Source organism: Ochotona princeps, chromosome 6, assembly GCF_030435755.1.
Source record: "Ochotona princeps isolate mOchPri1 chromosome 6, mOchPri1.hap1, whole genome shotgun sequence".
Classification (NCBI taxonomy): Eukaryota; Metazoa; Chordata; class Mammalia; order Lagomorpha; family Ochotonidae; genus Ochotona; species Ochotona princeps.
Window position 1 is genome coordinate 34,943,645 of NC_080837.1, and position 23,202 is coordinate 34,966,846.

General features: G+C 45.3%; 1 protein-coding gene and 1 pseudogene across 2 annotated transcripts in view; one reads left to right on the forward strand and one right to left on the reverse strand.

The window, feature by feature from the left end:
- The window catches only part of WDR76 (WD repeat domain 76), a 78,896-nt gene that overhangs the window by 35,659 nt on the left and 20,035 nt on the right, over positions 1-23,202 (reverse strand). For both annotated transcript variants that reach the window (XM_058665920.1, XM_058665919.1), the window contains exons 6-9: positions 21,408-21,534; positions 15,921-16,022; positions 15,788-15,831; positions 12,106-12,259 (exon numbers count right to left, since the gene is read on the reverse strand). In XM_058665920.1, coding sequence (XP_058521903.1) covers positions 12,106-12,259; positions 15,788-15,831; positions 15,921-16,022; positions 21,408-21,534 — 427 coding nt within the window. The remainder of the gene's footprint in view (positions 1-12,105; positions 12,260-15,787; positions 15,832-15,920; positions 16,023-21,407; positions 21,535-23,202) is intronic.
- Positions 2,191-3,987, forward strand: LOC105941930 (small ribosomal subunit protein eS24-like; annotated as a pseudogene).

Consider the following 23,202-nt stretch of genomic DNA (forward strand, 5'->3'; position numbering starts at 1 on the left):
TCCTTAGCTCTACAGTCCCCTTTTTCAGCTCATTCTGATTCATTAGTCCATCATTGAGCTTTATTTTACCACACCAATAATCTTACTAATTTGTCCCACTGAAGCATTATCCAAAAAAACTTTGAGAGGACGTAACCCAGATAACATTACATGTATGTGCATGTGTATTTATACATATACACAAACGCACACATTCAATATGCTATCAAAAGCCATGTGTGGCTGTTAAGCACTTGAAACGTGCCTGGTATAACTGAAGAAACAAAATTTCAATTTTAATTCAGCTTAAACCATCTCCTCTGACTAGGCGTCACTGTACTGAACAGTGCACCTGCACAGCCTGAACAACCACCGAGCATCTTCCTTCTTTCATTGTTTTCACTACAGTGCTTGCCTTTTTACCATCTCATTTTGTTGTTGTTGTTAAGCTTTATGTATTCATTTGAAAAGCAAAATGGCAGGGAAAGGAGAGGGGAAGGGGAAAGAGAGGACCATGGAGAGAGGGTGGTGGAAGTCAGAGGAAAAGAGAAGAGAGAGAAGTTCTCTCCTCCAATGGACACAACAGCTAGGGCACAGGCCAAAGCAAGAAGCAGGGAATTTAACCCTTCTTTCCAACCACCTGAGCCATCACTCTGCTTCCTCAGGGTGTGCGGGAGCAGTGAGCCAGAAGGAAAGCCTGGACTGGAACCCAAGCGCTGATACAGCCTGAAGGCATTCCAGGCATCACCTGAACCTGTGTACCGAACACTTGCCGCCACATCTGGGTTCTTTACCCCAGTAGTTGTCGTAGGCCCATTTATTTCCTTTACAGGTACAGTGTAAGAATAGACTTCTGGGGTGTATTCTTAAGGCATAGGGTAACCCCCCACCTGGAGCCCTGGCAACCTATACAGGTGCTAGTTCAAACCCTGGTTGTTTCACTTGCAATCCAGCTCCATGCTAATGCATCGGGCAAAGCAGTGGAGGATGGCTCTAATGTTGGAGCTGTGTACCCATGTGGGAAACCCAGAAGAAGCTACCAGCTTCAACCTGGGCCAGTACTGGCCACTGTGGCAATTTGAGGAGTGAACAAGAGGATGGAAGATATTTTTTCTCTCTCTCAACTCTTTCAAATGAATTAATTTTTTAAAAGATTTATTTATTTTTATTGGAAAGGCACATAATACAGAGAGGAGGAGAGACAGAGAGGAAGATCTTCCATCCACTGACTCACTCCCCAAGTGACTGCAACAGCCAGAGCTGCACCGATCCGAAGTCAGGAGCCCCGAGCCTCTTCTGGGTCTCCCATATGGGTTCAGGGTCCCAAGGCTTTGGGCCATCCTCAGCTGCTTTCCCAGGCCACAAGCAGGGAGCTGGAAAAAAGTGGAGCCACCAGGATCAGAACCGGTGCCCCTATGGGATCCCAGCACATTCAAGGCAAGGTCTGTAGCTGCTAGGCCACCGTGCCAGGCCCAAATAAATCTTGAAAAAAATAGACTTCTGAAAAGGAAAAAAAAAAAAAACCAGACTTCTGTACCCAGGAGCTAAGATAAGAGTGAACAAGGAGGTAAGCAATTGCTTTACCTGAAGCTTTATATAGTATTTGTTGCAATGCCTAGACTATCAAATTTTCTTCATTTATATTTTGAATTTCATCTGAGCAGCAGAGAAAGTTCTCATCTACTGATTTATCCCTGAAATGGACACAGTTGGGAGGGTGGGGAGAATGCTGAAGCCAGAAGCCAGGAACTCAATCCAGGTCACCTCACAGAAATAATCCCTTGAAGCATCCCTGATTCTCCCAGGGTCTATAACATGTGAAACCTGGAGTCAGGAGCGGAAGCAGGACTTGAACCTAGACACTCCGATGTGAAATGTGAGTATCCTGATCAGCACCGTAATCCTTGCTCCTACTCAATATTTTATAACTGGAGTCCTATCTCCTCCCTGCAGGGCAATGACAGGATGGAGGCTGAAGGGGGGTACGCTGCTCCCACAGGCCTAGAGAACATTCTTTGTATAGATTTTGTTCCAATCCTCACTTTCCCTACCTCCCCAGTGTTTCTCCAGTAGCCATTCCCCTACCCCTCATTCAAAAGAGGAAAATACCTTAACAACCCACACAGCATGCATCTCTCTCTCTCTAGCTTTGAGAATGCTTTTAAAAATCCTCTTTTGCTCTCCCTGGCTGTGTAAGGGTCCACTGCTGCTATGAGTTACACAGTAACCATCCAGACCATGACAAAGCAACTATCTCTAAGGAAACCAATGGCCATTGATGCTTTGCACCCTGGGAAAGCAACTATGCCAAGGACAGAAACTCGGGGAAAAACTGAACCAGTGCCTAAGACTACTCCAGATGTCACCTTGGTATCTGGATTCAGAACTCATTTTGGTGGTGGCAAGACAACTGGCTTTGGCAGGACTTATGATTCCTTGGATCACACCAAGGATGAAGTCAGGCTGTGCGGATTATTCCTACTGGTGCAAACATAATTAGAGTGGGTGAGGGTTGTTTGGGCTTAGTAACAGCTTCAGCTGGCAGAAGCTGGTACTGGGGTCTAATTCTGCCAAGTCAAACCACAGAACTACCTGGAGAGTGCATAATCCGGGAGTGTGAGAGGCCTGGGAGGGAAATAATGGGATTCTCCCTCTTGGGTTACCACTCCCTCTAGAGGGCACGAAAACTAGGTGCTGGCGTGGCTAGACAGACCCAATAGCATCTGTGTGGGCTGCATAGTGGAGCTGGTTAGATGAAACTAAGCTTTAATACCCATTGACATGTACGAGAGCCGAATGGGATGTGAGACAGACTGGACTAGTTGGCTGCACATACTGGCAAACCAGGGTAGGGGGCAGGCCTGGTGGGGGTTATTGTGGGTCGCTCCAACTAGGCTGCAGCTCCCACTGGTTTATGCGAGGGCCGAGTGTGTGTGCTGGGCAGAACCAGGCTGGACTGCAACACCCATCGGTTCGCGTGGAAGACAGCGCTGAAAATAGAACCAACCCAGCAATTGCAACCACCAGCTGATCAGGGTGATGGACTGTGCTGGGCCCTGTACTTGCTAGTACATATATGAATCTGGTCTGAGAACACCTCATAGTTTGTTTGGAGATCTTCCCAATCGAAATGTTGGACTCAGAACCCTAACCATGAAAAGACAGAGGACAGAACAAGTCAATCAACCACCTCAGCCATATGTTGGCAACGAAATACTGGGCAAACGGAGACTCTATGATAGACTATGTCAATCAGTGGATTCTTCAAAGACCTCATCGTGCTTGGAGTGGCAAGACTGGCAGCGATTCGGGCCCGGCGTGGTCTAGCGGCTAACGTCCTCGCCTTGAAAGCCCCGGGATCCCATATGGGTGCCGGTTCTAATCCCGGCAGCTCCACTTCCCATCCAGCTCCCTGCTTGTGGCCTGGGAAAGCAGTCGAGGACGGCCCAATGCTTTGGGACACTGCACCCGCGTGGGAGACCCGGAAGAGGTTCCAGGTTCCCGGCATCGGATCGGCGCGCATCAGCCCGTTGCGGCTCACTTGGGGAGTGAATCATCGGACGGAAGATCTTCCTCTCTGTCTCTCCTCCTCTGTGTATATCTGGCTGTAATAAAATGAATAAATCTTTAAAAAAAAAAAAAAAGATTGGCAGCGATTCATAACTGGTAAACTATCAAAACCACTTGAGCAAGAACCTCGGAGCATGCCCTACATCCATGACCTGGGGTGGGTGGGAAACTGGGTGGGGCTTCTCCCTTAATATCCCCCTTTAAACATGAAGGAAACAATGCGGAAATAATAGACTTACCCACTTTTCTACAGCCCTTGAACCTTTTTACCCTAACTTTGTAAAGATTGTCAAAAATTAAAAACAAAAAAAGAATAAACCTGCAAGACACGGCTTGTGTTAGAAGAAAAAGACCTCAAGAAAACAGCAAAACAGGACGGAGAAGGTCAAGGGAACTGCCAAGGATAATGTGGGTATTGAAAATAAGCCAAGTGCCTAAGGATTTTGCAGTGACTGTCTACAGTGACTGTGCAAACATATCACGGGATTAATAAAGCAAAAATCTTAAAAAGTACATTAAATTATGCTTTTCCTATTGTTAAAGCTTTTTTTTTCTAACTAGACTACTTTTTGCTTATTCTAGGGGAAAATTCCAATTTCAGTGTGAATACACAAATTAGGAGTGTTTCTAGAGGCTGGCGCGGTGGCCTAATGGGTGAAACCACGGCCTGCTACACCAGCCTCCCGTAAGGATGCCGATTCATGTCCTAGCTGCTCCACTTCCAATCCAGAAGATAGTGCAAGTATCTGGATCCAGATGAAGTTCCCAGCTTCTCCCTGGCTCAGCCCCAGGAAGAATGATCACCTGGGGAATGAACCAGCAGAGCTCTCTTTCTCTAATTCCTGACTTTCAAAAAAATGAACCTTACAAAGAAACAAGTTTTAACTAGCTTTAACCTAAATGAGTTGGAAACTTCTGAGCCAAGAAATGGCTATTTTACCAACAAAGCTAGAACTGATAATGGCCTGGGAAAGCAGCAAAGGATGGCCGCATGTTCAGGCCACTGCATTCAGCGGGTAGGCCCAGAGGAAGCTACAGGCCCCTGGCTTCAGACAGGCCCAGTTCCTTCCATCACCACCACTGGGAAAGCTAAACAGTGGATGGAAGATCTTTCTCTCCTCTCTCTTTTGTACTCTGCCTTTCAAATAATTGAAAAATAAATAAGACTATTATGGCTAAACCCAAAGAAGGTGAAGTGGCCCTAGTCCCTCCAAGTAGCAGTAGGGAGAGACCATCAAAGGGCTCAGGCCAACACACACAGAACGGGAGGACCCCAGCTGAAACTGCTGTAATGGCTTCTGATTATTTCAGGATAAAAAACTCTTCACCAAAGCGGTGAAGAAAAGCACCTGGACTCTGCACACCTCCAGAACATAGCCACGCCCTTCCCCAGGCCTCCTCTGCCGTCTGCTCCACGTGCCTTCCTCTGAATTACCAACCGAGCACCTTCCTGCCAAGAGTCCCCAGCAGACAGCTGCCCTGGCCTCATTAGGTTTACAACTTCCAGCCTCACTGAACTGTCATCTCCAGGAAGCTTTCCCCGACCCTCTAAATCAGGGTTTTACTTTTTCCTAATACTACTTTATCTTAACCCTGCTTATCCAATACAAAATTATATATTCAGTAATTATGGCTGTTTCTACCGCTAAATTCTAACTTCTTTGAGCACAGTCTTGCTCACAAAAAGTACTCAGTCATTAGCGTGCTTGGAAAAATACACACACAAAAAAATGTGGAATAGATGAGTGGATAACCAAATAAACAAAAGCTCAAGTTTTAAACATAGATGACTAGGAGTCTGACAGAAAGTTAAAAGAAAAAATTAGGGCTGGTGCTGTAATGTAGCAAGTTAAACTGCTGCCTGCAGGGCCAGCAACTCCTACGGATACGGTTCCATTCTCAGCTAATGTGCCTGGGAAAGCAGCAGGGGATGGCGCAAGTGCTTAGGCCTCTGCACCCACATCAGATTCAGATGAAGCTCCTGGCTTCTGCCTGGCCCAGCCACTGGGCAGTGAAGCAGCAGAAGGAAGATTTCTGTCCATCCAACCCTTCCTTTCAAATAAATAATCTTTCAAAAAGAGAGAGAGAAAAAAAAAAAAAGAGTTCAAGGCAATTCAATGAAGAAAACATAGCCTTTTCATCAAATACTACTAAATAGTAAATAGCCACATGAAAAAGATAAACTTGGACCCTATTTCACAATGGATTCAAAAAAATACTTCAAAAATATGGGTCTGGCATAGTGGCCTAGCAGCTAAAGTCCTCACCTTGTACACACCAGGATCCCATATGTGCGCACCGATTCTAATCCCGGCAGCTCCACTTCCCATCCAGCTCCCTGCTTGTGGTCTGGGAAAGCAGTCGAGGACGGCCCAAAACCTTGGGACCCTGCACACATGTGGGAGACCTAGAAGAGGCTCCTGGCTCCTGGCTTCAGACTGGCTCAGCTCCAGCTGTTGTGGCCACTTGGGGAGTGAATCATCAGAAGGAAGATCTTCCTCTGTCTCTCCTCCTCTCTGTATATCTGACTTTGTAATAAAAATAAATGCATGTTTAAAAAAAAGAAAGCGAGGAGCTGCCCAAGCAGCCCATAGCAAGCTAACCCTTTGTCTGCAGCACCAACATCTGATATAGGTGCTGCTTCATGTCCCAGCTGCACCACTTCTGATCCAGTTACCTGCTAATGATCTGAGAAAACAGAGCATGCCCAAAGCCTTGGGACCTGCATGGGAGACCCAGAGAAGGCTCCAAGCCTCTGGCTTCAGATCAACTCAGCCCTGGCCGTTGTGGCCACTTGGGGAGTGAATCGACGAACAGAAGGACTTCCTCTGTCTCTCCTCCTCTCTGTATATCTCACTTTCCAATAAAAATAAATTAAAAAAAAAAAAAAAACTAAACAGTGTTCACAGCAGCTCTAATCACAATGGCCAAAAAGTAGAAACAACTCAAATATCCATCAACTACTAAGTGGATAATCAACACAGTACAACAAAACAATAAAATGGTGCTCAGCAATTAAAAACACTGACATGCGCTACAACACAGATGAAGCAGAAACACGTTATGGAGCCTGAAAACTGTGGCAGAGCACAGTAAGCCACCAGGCAGTAAGCCTACATCGCCTCTGGACTGCCGGGAAGCCCCGTCTCCACTTCCAATACGCTGTCTGCTCATGCCCACGGGAGGCACAGAAGACGGCATAAGCACTCGGGTTCCTGTCACCCCAACAGGAGACGTCGATGGAGCTTCTGCTTCCCATCTGTGGCTTGTCCCAGCCCTGGCAATTGCAGCCATTTATGAGGTAACCAAAGGAACCAACCTCTCTCGCCCTCACTCTCTTCCTCTCTCTCTCTCCCTCACTCCCTCCCTAGTTTCTCTGCATCTTTCAAATAAATGAATAAAACTTTTTAAAATGAGAACATTATACTGAGAAAGAAGCCAACATAAAAGATCACACACTGCTTGGTTCCATTTATATGCAACAGCCAGAAAAGAAATTTATGAACATTATTCTAAGGCTGTGGGTAGAAAGAGGAATGAACTGTAAATAGATATAAGGATCTCACAGAGATGATAACACTCTGAAACTAGATTATGACAATTACATAACTCAGTACACTTATTAAAAATCATTGTATTCAGGGCCAGTGCTGTGGGTGTAGCTGATAAAGCTGCAACACTAGAATCCCATATCTACACCAGTTCAAGTCCCAGCTGCTCCACTTTCCACCCAACTCCCTGCTGACACACCTGGGGAAGCAGTGGAAGACGAGTAGCTGAGCCCCGGAAACCCTGTGGGAGACCCAGAAGCAGCAAGAAGCTCCTGGCTCCTGGGTTCCAACCGACTCAGCTCCAATTGTTGCAGCCCTTCTTTAAAATAAATTAATTTTCAAAAACACTGTATTGAAGGCCATGATATAGTACAGGTTAAGCCACGCCTCTCAACCTGGCTTCCTCTACTAGAGTGCTGCTTGGAGTCCTGGCTGCTGTTTCCAATCCAGCTTCCTAGGAAAGCAGTGGGATGGTCCAAGTGGGAGACCTGCAAAGGGCTCCTGTCTTCAGCCTGGTCCAGCCCTAGCTATTGAGGCCATTTACGGAATGAACCAACATTGGAAATCTGTGTCTCCCTCGGACATCCAGATAAATAAGTTAGTAAATCTGTTTTTTAAAAAAATTGCGGATGTGTACACAAAAAATGTGTAGTTTTATTAAATACAGATTATCCCTCCAAAAAGTTAAAAAAAAAAAAAACCGGGGTCCTGCGCAACAGCCTAGTGGCTAAAGTCCTCGCCTTACATGTGCCAGGATCCCATGTTGGTGCAGGTTTGTATCCCAGCTGCTCCACTTCCGATCCAGCTCCCTGCCTGTGGCCTGGGAGAGCGGAGGAGAATGGTCCAAAGCCTTGGGACCCTGAACCCACATGAGAGACATGGAGGAGTCTCGAGACTCGAGGCTCAAGGCTCCTGACTTTAGATCAGCTCAGCTGCAGCCACCTGGGGAGTGAACCAATAAATGGAAGATCTTTCCCTCGTGCTCGCTCTCCCTCCCTCTGTGAATCTGACTTTCCAATAAAAATATGTAAATCTTAAAAAAAAATGCAGAAGGGATCAGCGCTGTGGCACACTTGGATAGACTTCTGTCTGCAAAGCCAGGATCCCGTGTTAGACTGCAGTTGGATCCCAGCTGCTCATCCAGCTCTCTGCTAATGGAGGGAAAAGCAGAAGATGGACCCTGCCACCCATGTGGGAGACCCAGATGGAATTCCAAGACTCTGGCTTCACCCCAGCCCAGCGGCAGCCACTGTGGCCTCTTGGAGCACAGAGAGCAGACAGAAGATCTCTTTCTCTTTTTCTCTCTCTTCCTGTCACACTGTTGTTCAAATAAATAAAAACAAGTCTTTAAAAAAATGAATGAAGGAGTTTGGGGCTAGCACACAAGAGGCAAGATATTGATTTTATACCTGCTGTGTCTGTTAATGTGATGGTTAGCTGTCCTAGAAAATTAGACTGATGAAGAAAACAGAATAAAGACAATAATAGAGAGATGTTTTTGAAGCCCCCAGGAAAAACACGGGAAAAGAATTTTTCCACACCTTCACATCTATGCAGATCAACCCAACTTAAAAGCTCTGCACTTCACTATACTAAATCTCAATTTCCTGTCAAAGTTCTTGAACAAGTAGAAATACATATTCTACTTCTTCCATCTCCTCATACACTCTAATTTCTTTAAGTCTGTCCCTTTCTTACCTCATCAGCTATTCTCTCAACTCACTAAGGTGCTTTTTTTTTCTTTAATTTATTGACTTTTATTCGGAAGGCAGATATACAGAGAAAAGGAGACACAGAGATTTGATTCACTCTCCAAATAGCTGCAACACTCAGAGTTGAACTGCTCCAAACCCGGGAGCCAGGAGCTGCTTCAGGGACTCCCACAGCTTTGGGCCATCTTCCTCTGCTTACCCAGGCCACAGCAAGAAGCTGCATGGGAAGTGGAGCAGCCAAGACTTGAACCAGCACCCATACGGATGCCAGTGCTTGAAGGCATAGGATTGGTCAGTTGATCTACAGTGTCAACCCAAATGGTCTTCTATTTTCAAAACTAATTTCCTTTACTCCATTCTCACTTTTAAAAATCTCTGTACAGGAGTCTAGCATGGCAGCTTAGTGGCTAGAGTCCTTGCCTTGCATGCATCCCATATGGGCACAGGTTCGTGTCCCAGCTGCTCCATTTCCCTCCCAGCTCCCTCCTTGTGTTTGGGAAAGCAACAAACAAAGGCCCAAAGCCTTGGGACCCTGCATCCATGTGGGAGACCCAGAAGAAGCTCTTGATTGCTGACTTCAGACCAGCTCTGCTCCAGCCATTGCAGCCACTTAGGGAGTGAGTCAGCTGACAGAAAATCTTCTCTGTCTCTCCTCCTCTCTGTAAATCTGACTTTTTAATAAAAGTAAATAATTAAAATCTCTGCATTGGGCTGGTGTGGTAGCTCAACAGACTAATCTTCCACCTGCAGCCCTGCACCCCCCATGAGTACTGGTGTGTCCCAGCTACTCCACTGCCAATACAGCTCATTGGTCATGGCCTAGAAAGGAAGCAAAGGATGACTCATATCCTTGGGCCCCTGCAACCATGTGAGAAACCTGGAAGCTGCTTTTGCCTTCAAATCGGCAAAAACTCCAGCCATTGCAGCCATTTACGCAGTGAACTAGAGAATGAAAGATCTTCCTCTCTCTCCTGTTTTCTCTGTAAATCTATCTTTCAAATAAAAAAAATTAATAAACAAAAATAAAAATTTCTTTGGATTGGGGCTGGCAGCATAGCAGACTAAATTTTGCTCTGCAGCACCAACATCCCATACAGATGCAAGTTCACGTCATCTGCCTTTCCAATTAAAATAATAAATCCTCAAAAAAAAAAAAAAAAGAAAGAAAGAAACATCTCTTGAGCTTGGCATGATGATGGCTCAGTGCATAAATCCTCGCCTTGCAAGCGCCAGGATCCCATATGGGCGCCAGTTCACATCCCAGCTCCTCAGCTTCCCATCCAGTTCCCTTCTTGTGGCCTGGGAAAGCAGTACAGGATGGCCCAAAGCCTTGGGATCCTCAATCCAACTTGGAAGATATGCAAGAGTCTCCTGACTTTGGGTCAACTCAACTTGGGCCATTGTGGCCATTTGGGGAGTGAACAAGTGGATGGAAGATATTTCTGTCTCTCCTCCTTTCTGTAAATCAGACTTCCCAATAAAAATACATAAATCTTAAAAAACGCACTTATCTCTTAGCTTCTAACCTGAATCTATTCTAATCCTCTTCTCCACTTCTCTATTTGTTTTCCTTGCAAGTTCCTACCTCCACTCACTTTTTACTCAAATCAGTGTTCCTAAAATAGAATTTGGTTTTTATCTCTTCCTAGTTGCAAATTTATTTATTAACACCAATTTGCTTCAAGTCATCATTGTTTCTTCATTCCGTTAATTGCCCATACAGCATTTTTCATGTCTTTGTTCTACTTCTCCAATTATAATTCAGAAAGTACTAACTTGCTTTTTCTTCATTTTGTATTACTACAATTACTTTAATATAAAATCATATGTAGAATGGGTGGCATTCAGTGGACAATCAGATGGTAGATGTCTGGCATGGCTGTGGAGCTGCTACTTGGGACACCTGCATCCCCCAGCAGAGTGCCAGGTTCTGAGTCCCGGCTCCACTCCCAATTCAGCTTCTTGCTGAAAAGAGCAGCGAGCACCCTGGAAAGCAGCAAGTCATAGTTCAAGTGAATAAGTCCCTGCTACCCATCTGATGATCCAGACTAAGTTCCCAAATCTGGGTGCTGTGAGCATTCGGGAAATGAACCAGTAGATGGGTACTCAATCTCTCTCAGGCTGGTGTGGCACAGCAGGTAAAGCCACTACGATTATTTCAGCATCCCATGTGAGCACTGGTTTAAATCCCTGCTGCTCCACTTTCTACCCACCTCTCTGCTGGGGAACGCCCAAGCACTTAGGCCTCTGCATCTATGTGTAAGACCCAGATAAAGCTGGCTTTGAATTGGCCCAGCTCTAGCTACTGTAGCTTTTTGGAGAGTGAACCAGCAGATGCAAAGATCTCTCTCCTCCTCCTCTGCCTCTCTAACTCTGCCTTTCAAATAAGTTAACTTTTTTTTTTTTTTCCCAAAGAGCCTAGTGTTGTGGTATAGCAAGTAAATCTACTATCTGTAACACCAACATTCCATACTGTTCCATCTGGACTTACCCTAGTCATTTGGGGAGTGAACCAGCAGATGGAAGATACATCTCTCTCCCTCTAACTCTGCCTTTCAAATAAATAAAAACTTGAAAAAAACCTAATATCTTTAAAATATTTAAATAAATTGACTGGGATTATCCTAAGCAAATTTCAGGAAGATCCGTTGATGCAGCTAGGAGACTGGATCAGCCTAGAGGCAATCCATTCAGGCTATTCTAACAGGTGAATGGCTTATAAGCAGCAAAAATTTAGTTCTCACAGTTCTGGTTTTGGGGAAGTGCAACATCAAGATTCTAGCCCAGTGTCTGGAGAGAGATTACTCCCCAATTCAGACAGTGCCTCTAAGCTACATCCTCACACAGCAAATGAGGAAGAGGGTCTCTCTCAGGCTTCTGTTCTAAGGGTACTAATCCCACTCATGACCTGATCACTCTCAAAGGATCCAAACACCAAAACCCTGGGGCTTACATTACGTAAAAGTAGGATTAAACACCTCCACATCATAGCAGGCCACATTTTAATCACAATCTGAAAACTAAGAACTTTGTGATCTTTCCACATATACACTTAAAAGTTTCCTGGCAGATAATTTGTACCCAGATGGCTAATGATATTCAGACTAAAAATGCTCAAGTTCTATAGAACAAATTCCTCCAGATTTCTAAAATTCCACATCATAAAGTACAACTACAAATCACAAGCAACATTTATAAATAAATGCCTGTGGGCTATTCTCTTCCAGATTATTTGCTTCAGTCAAACCTTATTAGCTGAAAAAAAAAAAAAAAAAAAAAAAACAATAACTTACCAAATCCCAAAGTCCAACTTGCCCAGATTTGGCCCCAGCCGCCACCAAAATTCTAGTTTCTGATGGGTGAAAAGCCACGGAGAATACTGCGCCTTGGGTAACTTTACAAACAGTATCTTCATTAATGACCATGCCGTTTAAGTAGGCTTTATAGCTGAGAAAATTAAAACATTAACTAAAAATTAAGATCAATTCCAACAACCAAAATAAGCAAAATATTATTTAAAATAAAAATCATAATTAGTAAATACATGTGGGAAAACATTTAGCTTCTTAGTAACCATGGAAACCAAATAACGAGGTAGTATTCTTTTTTAGTAGAAAATGTCATTTAATTCATAGATTTGTGCATCTACAGAATGCTAAAGTTATTGATCCCACCTCAAAGGTATCATAAAAAGGATTACAACAGATTAGAATGAATTTAAAACATAAAACATATGAAAATAGAATATCACTTCATATCAGGAGGGTGGATTAATTTATGTTGCTGATTAGTGTCTAAGGGCGTAAATTCTAGACTACAACGATGGAGCAGTAGATTCAAAGGTCTTTGAAGAAAGCGATTTTGTGGCTTCTAAAGCATTGTCCAGGTGTCTGAGCATAGCCACATGCTGCACAGTTTGTGCACTGTGTCAAGAACCAGTGTTCAGCAGGAATACTGCTTCGAGTGTCATCAGGTATGGTACAGCTGCGGGGAACCACACACTGCAAGTGGAAATCAGCAGAAAACAATCGATTCCTTGGTATACAAGTAAACCAGGAATGAAAAACAACCCCATTACAGAAAGCCTGTATTACAGCTCCACGGAGATCAAGGAGATAATCAAGTAAAATTCATCAAGTAGAATTTGAGTTGGTGGACAGAAAGTTCTTAGAAATAACTCATCAGGAGCTACCAATTCACTTTCATAAGACAGACTCTTTTAACTACAGCATGGAAATAAAAATGGCTGTATTCTACCAACACGGAAAGAAGTAGCAGCAGTAGCTCTCCCAACACAATAAGCACTTATATTACCACAGCCTTAGGCTAAGGTCTTCTCATACAACAGCAAGGTAGTATTTTTCAATCATAAGATCACACCTGAAAAAATTTTTTTAAAGATTTCTTTATTTTTATTGGAAAGACAGATTTACAGAGAAAGAGAGAGATCTTTCATCCACTGGTCTACTCCCCAAAAGGCTGCAAGGGCTGGAATTGAGCTGATCCAAAGCCAGGAACTATCTCCTCCTGGTCTCCCATGTGGGTACAGAGACCCAAGAACTTGAGTCATCTTTCCCTGCTTTCCCAGATGCATTAGTGTGGGGAGTGGGGTGCTAAAGCCGCTCCTGGGATTGGTAGGAGACACTGCAAGATGGCGGCTGGCCCAGGACCAGGAGGCGGAGTTGGTCTCGCCAGCAGGTAAGCAGGAAGTCACAGCAACAGGCTAATGCCCTCGCTGTGATTACTGGCCTATCATGTAGCGCCAAGTGGACCAACGGGGAGAAGTGATTGGTGGAGAACGATATAAAAGTAGCCGGTAAAAGCCAGGCCCGGACAACAGACGGACGGACAAAGAAAGACGGGATGAGGGAGAAGAAGGATGGGTTGGGGGAAGGGTGCCAGAGAGATACAGACAGAAGCTGTACAAGCAGTATGGAGAGACCGGGACAAGAACGGAGAAACGTAGCAGAAAGTATGGGAAGAAATTTGGGAAGAAGGGTGGCGGAGAGAGGGCTGGAGAAGCGGGGAGGAAAGCTAAGACCAATGGGGACAGGAGCAGTGGAGAGAAGGTTTTAAACGCAGCCGCTTTTGGCAGTGAGGGGTCCAGTGGCGGTTCCGGCTTATCCCAGACCCTCCAGAATATGCCTCATCATTTCAGTGTTGCCGCTGTTGGGTGGCGGCGACACATTAGCATGGAGCTGGAATGGGAAGTGAAGCAGCCAGGACTCGAACTGGCATCCATATAGGATGTTGGCACCACAGGCAGAGGCCCAGCATGCTATACCATGGCACCAGCCTTGATAATCTTAATTACAACCCTCAAAGCTAGTGAGCTATAGTTAAACACATATAATGCTAGAGACAGAGTACGTTTATGTAAGGTCTTCAAAAGAAAAAAAAAATTTTTGGAAAACAACTCAGCCACAAAAAAGTAACTGTATTTGACATATTAATCCCACTTCTCAGACTCTATCCTAAGAAAATACTACACAAACACACACACACAATGCGATATGTGCATATGTGTGCATATGTGCACACACACAACCCAAAACTATATAGAAAACAACCTTAAGGGCCTAGTGCAATAGCCTAGTGGCTAAATCCTCACCTTGCTTGTGTCAGGGTCCCATATGGGTGCCAGTTTGGCAAACACATTGGAGAAAGCTAAGCGGACTCTACCATTCAATGGAATACTATAAAATTATTAAGTAATTTTAAAGCTGCTAGTGAAGAATCTAAGTGTTTTCTGCTTTTGTGATGTCTGCCTTACTTGCTTGGCTGGGGGCTGTGTGAACTCCAGGCCTGACGTCTATGTGACACCCGGCAGGACACCTGGCAGGCCATGTAGGCAGAGCACTCCTCAGGAAGGAAGCCCCTGGTGCTAGATAAGACCCACTGCCCCACAGCCCATCAGTTTGTACTTTTTGAAAGATGCTTGCTTCAAACCCACCAATAGAAGCCTGCCAACTTGTTCTTTTTTAAAAAAGGTAACAGTTAGGGCCCAGCGGCACGGCCTCTCGGCTAAAGTCCTTGCCTTTAACGCGCCAGAATCCCATATGGGCGCCGGTTCTAATCCCAGCAGCTCCACTTCCCATCCAGCTACCTGCTTGGGGCCTGGGAAAGCAGTCGAGGACAGCCCAAAGCATTGGGACCCTGCACCCGTGTGGGAGACCTGGAAGAAGTTCCTGGCTCCTGGCTTTGGATCGGCACAGCACCGGCCATTGCTCTCACTTGGGGAGTGAATCATCAGATGGAAGATCTTCCTCTCTATATATCTAACTTTGTAATGAAAATAAATCTTAAAAAAAAAAAAGGTAACAGTTAAACTGACCAATCATGACTGAATAATTATATGGAATTGGCCTGAAATGTGTAAGAACCCTGTGCTGTTCAATCTTGGGTTTTTTTTTTTTGGTTTTGTTTTTCTGCCCCTGTTGTTTCTACTGCTGCAGCCACCCCTCCCCATCCCAGCCTGCTGGGATGGGGTGGTGGGGTGGCAGGCTGGGGCAGCAGCTGGGATCCTAGTCTGAATAAACCGCCTTTATGCCTTTGCATCAACTTATGACTCCTGATGATTTTCTGGGGATTGCAAAATCTGGGCGCAACACTAGAACATGCAACCACCAAGGAAAAAAGCACAATGCAGAAGATTAAAACACAACAAAGGAAAACTATCTTTAATTCACTCATTTGCTCAACACTGAACAAATATACACTGTGTGCCAGGCACTGCTTCAATTATTGAGACAACAACCCGGGCCTAATGAAGGTTACATCCCAGTAGCACTGCACATGGTAATACTTGAAACAAACACAACAAAAACAGTTGTTAGGAAGCAGACATTTGGGTAATCATTCCACCTCACTTTCAAGATTCCCTGAATTAGTATGTAATTTTGTAACAAAAATCTCAGAAGATAATAAATTTATATATTTCAAAAAGTATAAAACAGTACAAGAATTTTAGCTTACCTTTTAATGCTAGATAACGTCTTCTCGCTGTTCTTACTACTGGACTGAAACATTGGAAGAGACCAAGTTAGTGTGTGTGTGTGTGTGTGTGTGTGTGTGTGTTTTAAGAGCTGTAAGCCCTCTTAAATGATACCTTGTCCATTTCTGTCCATGTCAGTAGAAATTCTTTGAATAGATCATTGCTGTCCTCTCGATTTTCAGGAGTCATTTCTAAAGGCCCAGGTGGTAACAAAGGCTGTTAGAAAAATAAAAACAACAAGTGTTGGTCTCTCTGCTCCAGGATATACCCAAGGAGGGCAAGCATTTGTCTACTTCTTCCACTACTTTCTTTTTTAGTTCTCTTTCAAAAATTGTTTTCATTTTATTGGAAAGGCACAAACACAGAGACATCCACACCTGCCTATTAACGCCCCAAAATGCCGGCAACAATTAGGTCCGCTAAAGGCCAAAGTCAGGAGCCTAGAAGTCAATCCATGTCTCTCAGGAGGGTCCCAAGGACTCAAGTGGTTGGGCCATCCCCTGCTGCCTCTCAGGGCACATATAAACAAGAAGCTGCAATGGCAGCAGAGGATCTGCTGCCAAGTACTCTTTATATGGAATGCAAGCACCCTGAGTACTATCTCAACCACTCTGTCCAACACTTGCCTCCATCCCTTGATTTTCGGTACAACAGGAGTCGTACCACACTGGGGTGCTCAGCACAGCAGGAGTGGTAGTACGCTGGGATGTTCAAATCTAATTATTCAGAGGAGGTCTGGCTTAGCGATGTTATCTGGGACAACTGTATCCCATACCAGAATACAAGACTGGGGGCTAGTCCCTCTGTTGATGCACCTACCTGTACACTAAGAAACATCAGCTGAAGGCCCAAGTACCTGGCTCCCTCTGTCCCCTGTGAGACCCTTGCTGAGCTCAAGGCTCTTGGCTTCAGCCTCACGCAGGCCTAGTTACTGCATGACTTTGGGAAACAGAATAGCAGATGAAAGATCTTTCTCTATCTCTGCTTCTCAAATAACATAATAAAAGATAACAGCCTTTCAAAAACAATAATTGTTCAGTCAGTGAATACCAGATACCCTGTAATACAATAACAGAACATATTATTTAATCCTTTCAAAAACTCACTGAATGAGGTACCATATTTCAAAGTCACTAGAATACAAACAACAAAAATTAACATGCCCAAAAATCACATCACCAACAACTAAGGAAACTAGGAATTTCCTCATTATCAGTTCAATTTCACTACTCAATCTTTTTATTTTACACCAGTGCTTTTAGAGCATAGGTAATCACCCATAAAATATGCCACAACTAGAAATTCGAGTGAATGAGAACAGAACAAAAAATATCAAATTGTATCACATTTAGTAAAGGTGTCACTTCACAAAACTATTTTTTCAGTTTTGTGTGCATGTATGTGTATATGTGAACAATGGGTTTCGATGGAAATAGGTCTACTGTGACAAACAGCTTCCAAAAAGGCTAAGAAAAAATCTCCCATGGTTCACCTCATAGCACTTTGGTTTACAATTAGCTCCAAACCACCAGTCTAATAAACATTAAATTCCAATTCATAATCAAATAGTGAGATGTAAGGGGTTAAAAAAAAAGGAGTGGGTGCCTCTTAGTAAATGTAATTACAGTTGAGAGAATAACCTGCTAAATTAATTTTTCCCAATGACAGTATAAAATTAAACTACAAGGGATGCATATTACTTTATACTACTTACTATTCATCTCGTCAATAACTAAATCCTTAATACAGTGTAAGGCACTTCATACATATAATTCCTCTTAATCCTCACTACTGTCTTTTTTTTTTTAAGATTTATTTATCGAAAGGCAGATTCACAGACAGGAGACAGAAAGCTCTTACATCTGATGAATCATTCTCCAAATTGCCACAATGTCTAGAGCTAAGTTGATCCAAAGCCAGGAGCCTCTTCTGGGTCTCCCACATGGTACAGGGTCCCAAACACTTGAGCTATCCTCCACTGCTTTCCCAGGACATGCACAGGAAGCTGAATCCAAAGTGGAGCAGCCAGGACACAATTCAGCGCCCATATATGAGATGCTGGCACCACAAGGCAAAGGGTTAACCTGTTGAGCCACTGCACCAGTCACAAAAGCCCTTGAATGTTTCTTACTACCATTTTTGTTTTGTTTTTTGTTTCTGAAGTTTCTCTTTCATTTTAGATGATGTTTACATAGTTGATCAGAGTGGGAAGGATCTAGGGATAGAGAAGTGGGTGTTGATCATTGTTTCCAAGCTTTCTATTTCTTCTTCCTACTTTTGGGGGGAGGGAAATAGGGTGATAGGTAATACCCAGCCTCCCAACCATCCCTGTACCGAGGACGGGGAAGGGTCACCCAATATCAACCCAGAGTCACAATGGCACATGTTCCAAAGGTTCTACTCAGGCGGATGCAATAGTTTTGAAATACTGTCGATCTTGCCAATCTATGGTTGAGGAACCCTTTCCAATGTCCACTAGCTGACACCATTGACCTTATAGTCTCCAATCACCCAGATATTTGCTGTCATTGTTTGGCTGGGGTAGCTATGCATATGTTCTATTCTCCATTCTCTGCTATGATACCAGATGTCCTCTGCAGGCCCCAATGAGCTACCATGTCCTCCATGTGCTTCATGGTATGCCATCCAGCACTCCATCCTCTACACAGAGGAGGGTCAATTCTCCTAGATGGGCTCATGGACCTGAGCCAGGCAACCTGGGCCATGCCAGAACTCTCCACCCTGGGGCTCACAGATCCAGCATTCACTGCACAGGTGGGATCATGGCCACATGACCCCAGGACCCCCTACTCCCGGGGTTCACAGAACCAGCCCCACCACTCAGGTAGGCTTGGTGACCTGGACCACTAGACCCAGGTCCCTTCAGGACCGCCCACATATGGGGCTCAGAGATCTAGCATTCACCCCACAGGTGGGCCCAAGAACCTGGGCCAGTAGACCCAGGCCCTGTTGGACTTCCTGGGGCTCACGGATCCAACCCCACTACATAGGTAGGCTCAGTGACCTAGGCTAGGAGACCCAGACCCCTCCAGACTCCCCACCCACAGGGCTCACAGACCCAACAACCACTACATAGGTGGGACCTAGAACCTAGGCCAGGAGACACAGGACCCTCCAGACCTCCCACCCCAGAGGCTCATGGGTCCAGCACCCACCACACAGGTGGACCCAAGGCCCCAGGCCATGCAACCCGGGACCCACCAGACCCCCGTACCCCTGGGGCTCACTGACCCGACACCCACTACACAGGTGGGCCCTGGAACCTGAAGCAGGAGACCTAGGACCAAGCTGGAACCCCACCCCCCGGGGCTCACAGACTCGACATTCACCATATAGGTGCGCCAAGAACCTGGGCCAGGAGACCCTGGGCCCTCCAGGCCCCCATTCCCTGGGACCCACGGACCCGACACCCACCACCTCCAGACTGACACAGCTCATCTTTCCTCAGCATCCACCAGTGGGTAATTCAGCTGCAAAGTCAACCCCCATTCCTGGCTCAAGTGTAAACTGGCTGATGATGCAGCCCAACTCAGCCCCTCCCGCATCCCATGCTAGTTCTTGGATATGCCAGTGGATGTTATGAACTAGCCCAGCCTGGCCCACTCCCTGACCTCACACACATGTATGCCGGCGGGTACTGTAATGTGGTCTGGGTTGGGCTGCTCCTTTCCTTAGTTCTTGCACTTACCGGCAGGGACTGCAACCTAACAAAGGAGTTCACCAAACTCCTCTATCTGGTCTCCTCCCTGTGGCAGATCTTGTGCACACCAGTGGGTCCCTGATCCAGACTGACTTTGTCCACCTGTTGTTCCAGCAGGGACAGTGCCCTTGCCCAATTGGCCCATACCCTTTCTGATTTTTATTGTTGGGTGTTGCAGCCCATTCACACCTGGTCTGTACCCAGGCACAGCTGTCACAAGGTTCAGCAAGAGCTGAGATCTAGTCCAACCTGTTCCACAACCACCCTGACTCTCAAGAGTACCAGTGTGTGCTGGAGTCTAGTCCAGTCTGGCCCTCCTCAGACCCAGGCCACACCAGTGTCAAAGGAGGCTAAAGCCATGTTCAGCTCAGGACAATGCACCAATTTTGGCACTCACATTCACAGATGGGAATTCCAGCCCAGCCAGGGCATCCCTTTAGCTCCCCAATCAGGCCTATTCCCAGCCACAGTATTTGTGTGTTCCAACGGAATTGCTGTTCCACATGGGTGAGCCCACATATTGGCCTGCAGATTCTACCCCAAGACCTGATTCACTCATGTATTTGTTGACTTCATGGCACAGCCTCACAGTACCTGTTCCCTTTTCTGACACTATGATGGGTTCCATGTTGTAGTCCTTCAAGTACAATGGTCTTGTCCACGGAAGCTCCAGAGCAGTCATTCCTCACCTGGACCTGCAACCTAAGGTCCTTGCTGATCCCCACCTATGCCATCACTCAGACTCCCTGTAAGCCCACACCTGCAAAACCCGAGTGTACTGCCAGTGGCCGGAGCTAGGATCCCATGCATTGAGCCTGGCTCTGCCTGGGTACCCCCAGCAGCCACCAACACAGCTTGAAGAATCGAGGACCCATGCCTCTAGCTTCAGACTCACCTGGTCTCCCATATTATTACCATTTTTAAAATGCAGAAAGCAAGGTTCAGAATTGTTAAATAAGGAGTTAAGTCCTAAAAAAAAAAAAAAAATACAGAAGCCAGGGGACGAGCATGGTGGCATGGCAGGCAGAGAAATAAAGACTGGGACAAGCACTAAGTACATAACGGGTTAAGCTGCAGCATGTGACATTGTGATACAGGCGTCTAGAGGGTGCTAATTGGAGGCTGGCTGCTCCACTTTGGATGGAACTCCCTGACAATGTACCTGAGAAAGCAGTATAAGATGAAATGCATGGACCTCGGGCCCAGCATCATGGCCTAGTGGCTAAAGTCCTCGCCTTGAACCCACCGGGATCCCATATGGGCGCCGGTTCTAATCCCGGAAGCTCCACTTCCCATCCAGCTCCCTGCTTGTGGCCTGGGAAAGCAGTCGAGGATGGTCCGAAGCCTTGGGACCCTGCACCCGGGTGGGAGACCTAGAAGAGGTTCCTGGCTCCTGGCTTCAGATCGGCACAGCACCGGCCGTTGTGCTCACTTGGGGCGTGAATCATCGGACAGAAGATCTTCCTCTCTGTCTCTCCTCCTCTCTGTATATATGACTTTGTAATAAAAATGAAATAAATCTTTAAAAAAAAAAAAGATGAAATGCATGGACCTCTACTTCCACATGGGAGACCCAGAAGGAGGTTCTGGCTCCTGGATATGGACTGCTGAGCTCACATGGGGACTGAATCAGCTGAAGGAAGATCTCCATCTTCCTCTCCCTTTCTCTAACATGAATAAAAATAAATCTCTTTGAAAAAAAATACGGAAGCTAACCCAGTATTTACAGCTACCAAATCTTACTCATGAAATCATATAACATTAAAGCATTAAGTTAATGAAAGAGAAACTAAATGACTTAAAGAATATCTACTCTTTTTTAACACTTTAAATCCTTAAATATTGCATTAAGTTAATACTGTATTTGTATTTTTTCTTACATTTTCATCTTCTTCTACTGGTGGCTGTTCTGGAGCTGCTGGTAGCGGAATTCCCGAAGGATCTACTTTCAGCAATCGCATGGACCTTCTACATCCAATTTCATTTTCTTTCTTCTTTGGTTTCTTTCTAAAGTAGAAAAAAAAAATCATCTCATACTCATAAATAAGATTAATAATACTAACAAAATAACTGACATATATATGCATATACACACACAGCCACACTGATATTAATAAAAAAAAGTCTAGAAGAAACTAAATGTAAATGTTCATCAAGAGGCAACGAGGAACACAGCAAAAATGGCATGCACAACTATTTAGAGAAAATTATGGCTGGGACCTGGCACAATCCTAGAGGCTAAATCCTCGCCTCACGAGCGCCAGGATCCCATATGCATTCCAGTTTATGCCCCGGCTGCTCCAATTTCTATCCAGCTCCCTGCTTGTGGCCTGGGAAAGCAGTAGAGGATGGCCCAAACGCTGGGACCCCACACCCACATGGGAGACTCAGAGAAGGTTCCTGGCTTCAGGATCAGCTCAGCTTTAGCAGATGCAGCCATCTGGAAAGTGAACCAGCGGACAAAGATCTTTGTTTCTGTAAACCTGTCTTTCCAATAAATATAAATATATCTTGGGCCCGGCACAATGGCCTAGCAGTTAGTGTCCTCACTTTGAACACACTAGGATTCTATATGGCATCAGTTCTCATCCAAGGAGCCCTGCTTCCCTTCCAGCTCCCTACTTCTGGCCAGGGAAAGAGGACAACGACAGCCCAAAGCCTTAGGATCCTGCACCCACATGGGAGACCTGGAGGAGGTTCCAAGCTCCTAGCTTAGTATCAGCGCAGTTTCAGCCATTGTGGTCACATGGGAAGTGAATCACCGGACGGAAGATATTTCTATCTCTCCTCTTCTCTGTATTTCTGACTTTGCAATAAAAATGAATCTTTAAAATAACAAAAAATAAACCCTGTAGATTCAAATCACCTCAGCTCAGTTCATTGCAGCCATTTGGGGAATAAACCAGTAGATAAAAGTTAAGTTTTTCTTTTTTTTCTATAAATCTGCATTTTAAACGTTTTGTTAAAAAAATATTTTCAGGGACCTGGCAAAAGTCTTCACCTTGCATGTACCTGGATCCCATATAGGCACCAGTTCTAACCCTGGCAGCTCCACTTCCCTTCCAGATCCCTGCTTTGGGCTGGGAAAGCAGTCAGGGACGACACAAAGTCTTGGGATCCTGCACCCACATGGGAGACCCAGAAGAAGCTCCAAACTCCTGGCTTTGGATTGGCTCAGCTCCGCAGATGGCAGCCATTTGAGGAGTGAAACATCAGATGAAGATCTTCCTCTCTCTCTCTGACTTTTCAATAAAAATACATCTTTTAAATTATTTTTACTTGAAAGTCAGATTTACAGAGAGATGGAGAGACAGAGAGGAAGATCTTCCATCTACTGGTTAACTCCCCAACTGGCTGCAACAGTTAAAGCTGAGCCAATCTTAAGTCAGAAGCCAGGATCTTCTTCTGGGTCTCCCACACAGGTGCAGGATCCCAAGGCTTTGGGCCCTCCTGGACTGCTTTCCCAGGCCACAAGCAGGGAGCTGGATGGGAAGTGGGGCTGCTGGGATTCAAACCAGTGCCCATACAGGATCCTGACACACGCAAGGCGAGGATTTTAGGAAACAGACCACCGTGCTGAGCCCCTATTTGGCAAGGCCAGAGAAGCTTCCAGCTGTTTGGCAAGGTCTCGTGGATGTCTCTCCGACGACCTTGACACAGTCTCACCCTCTTTTG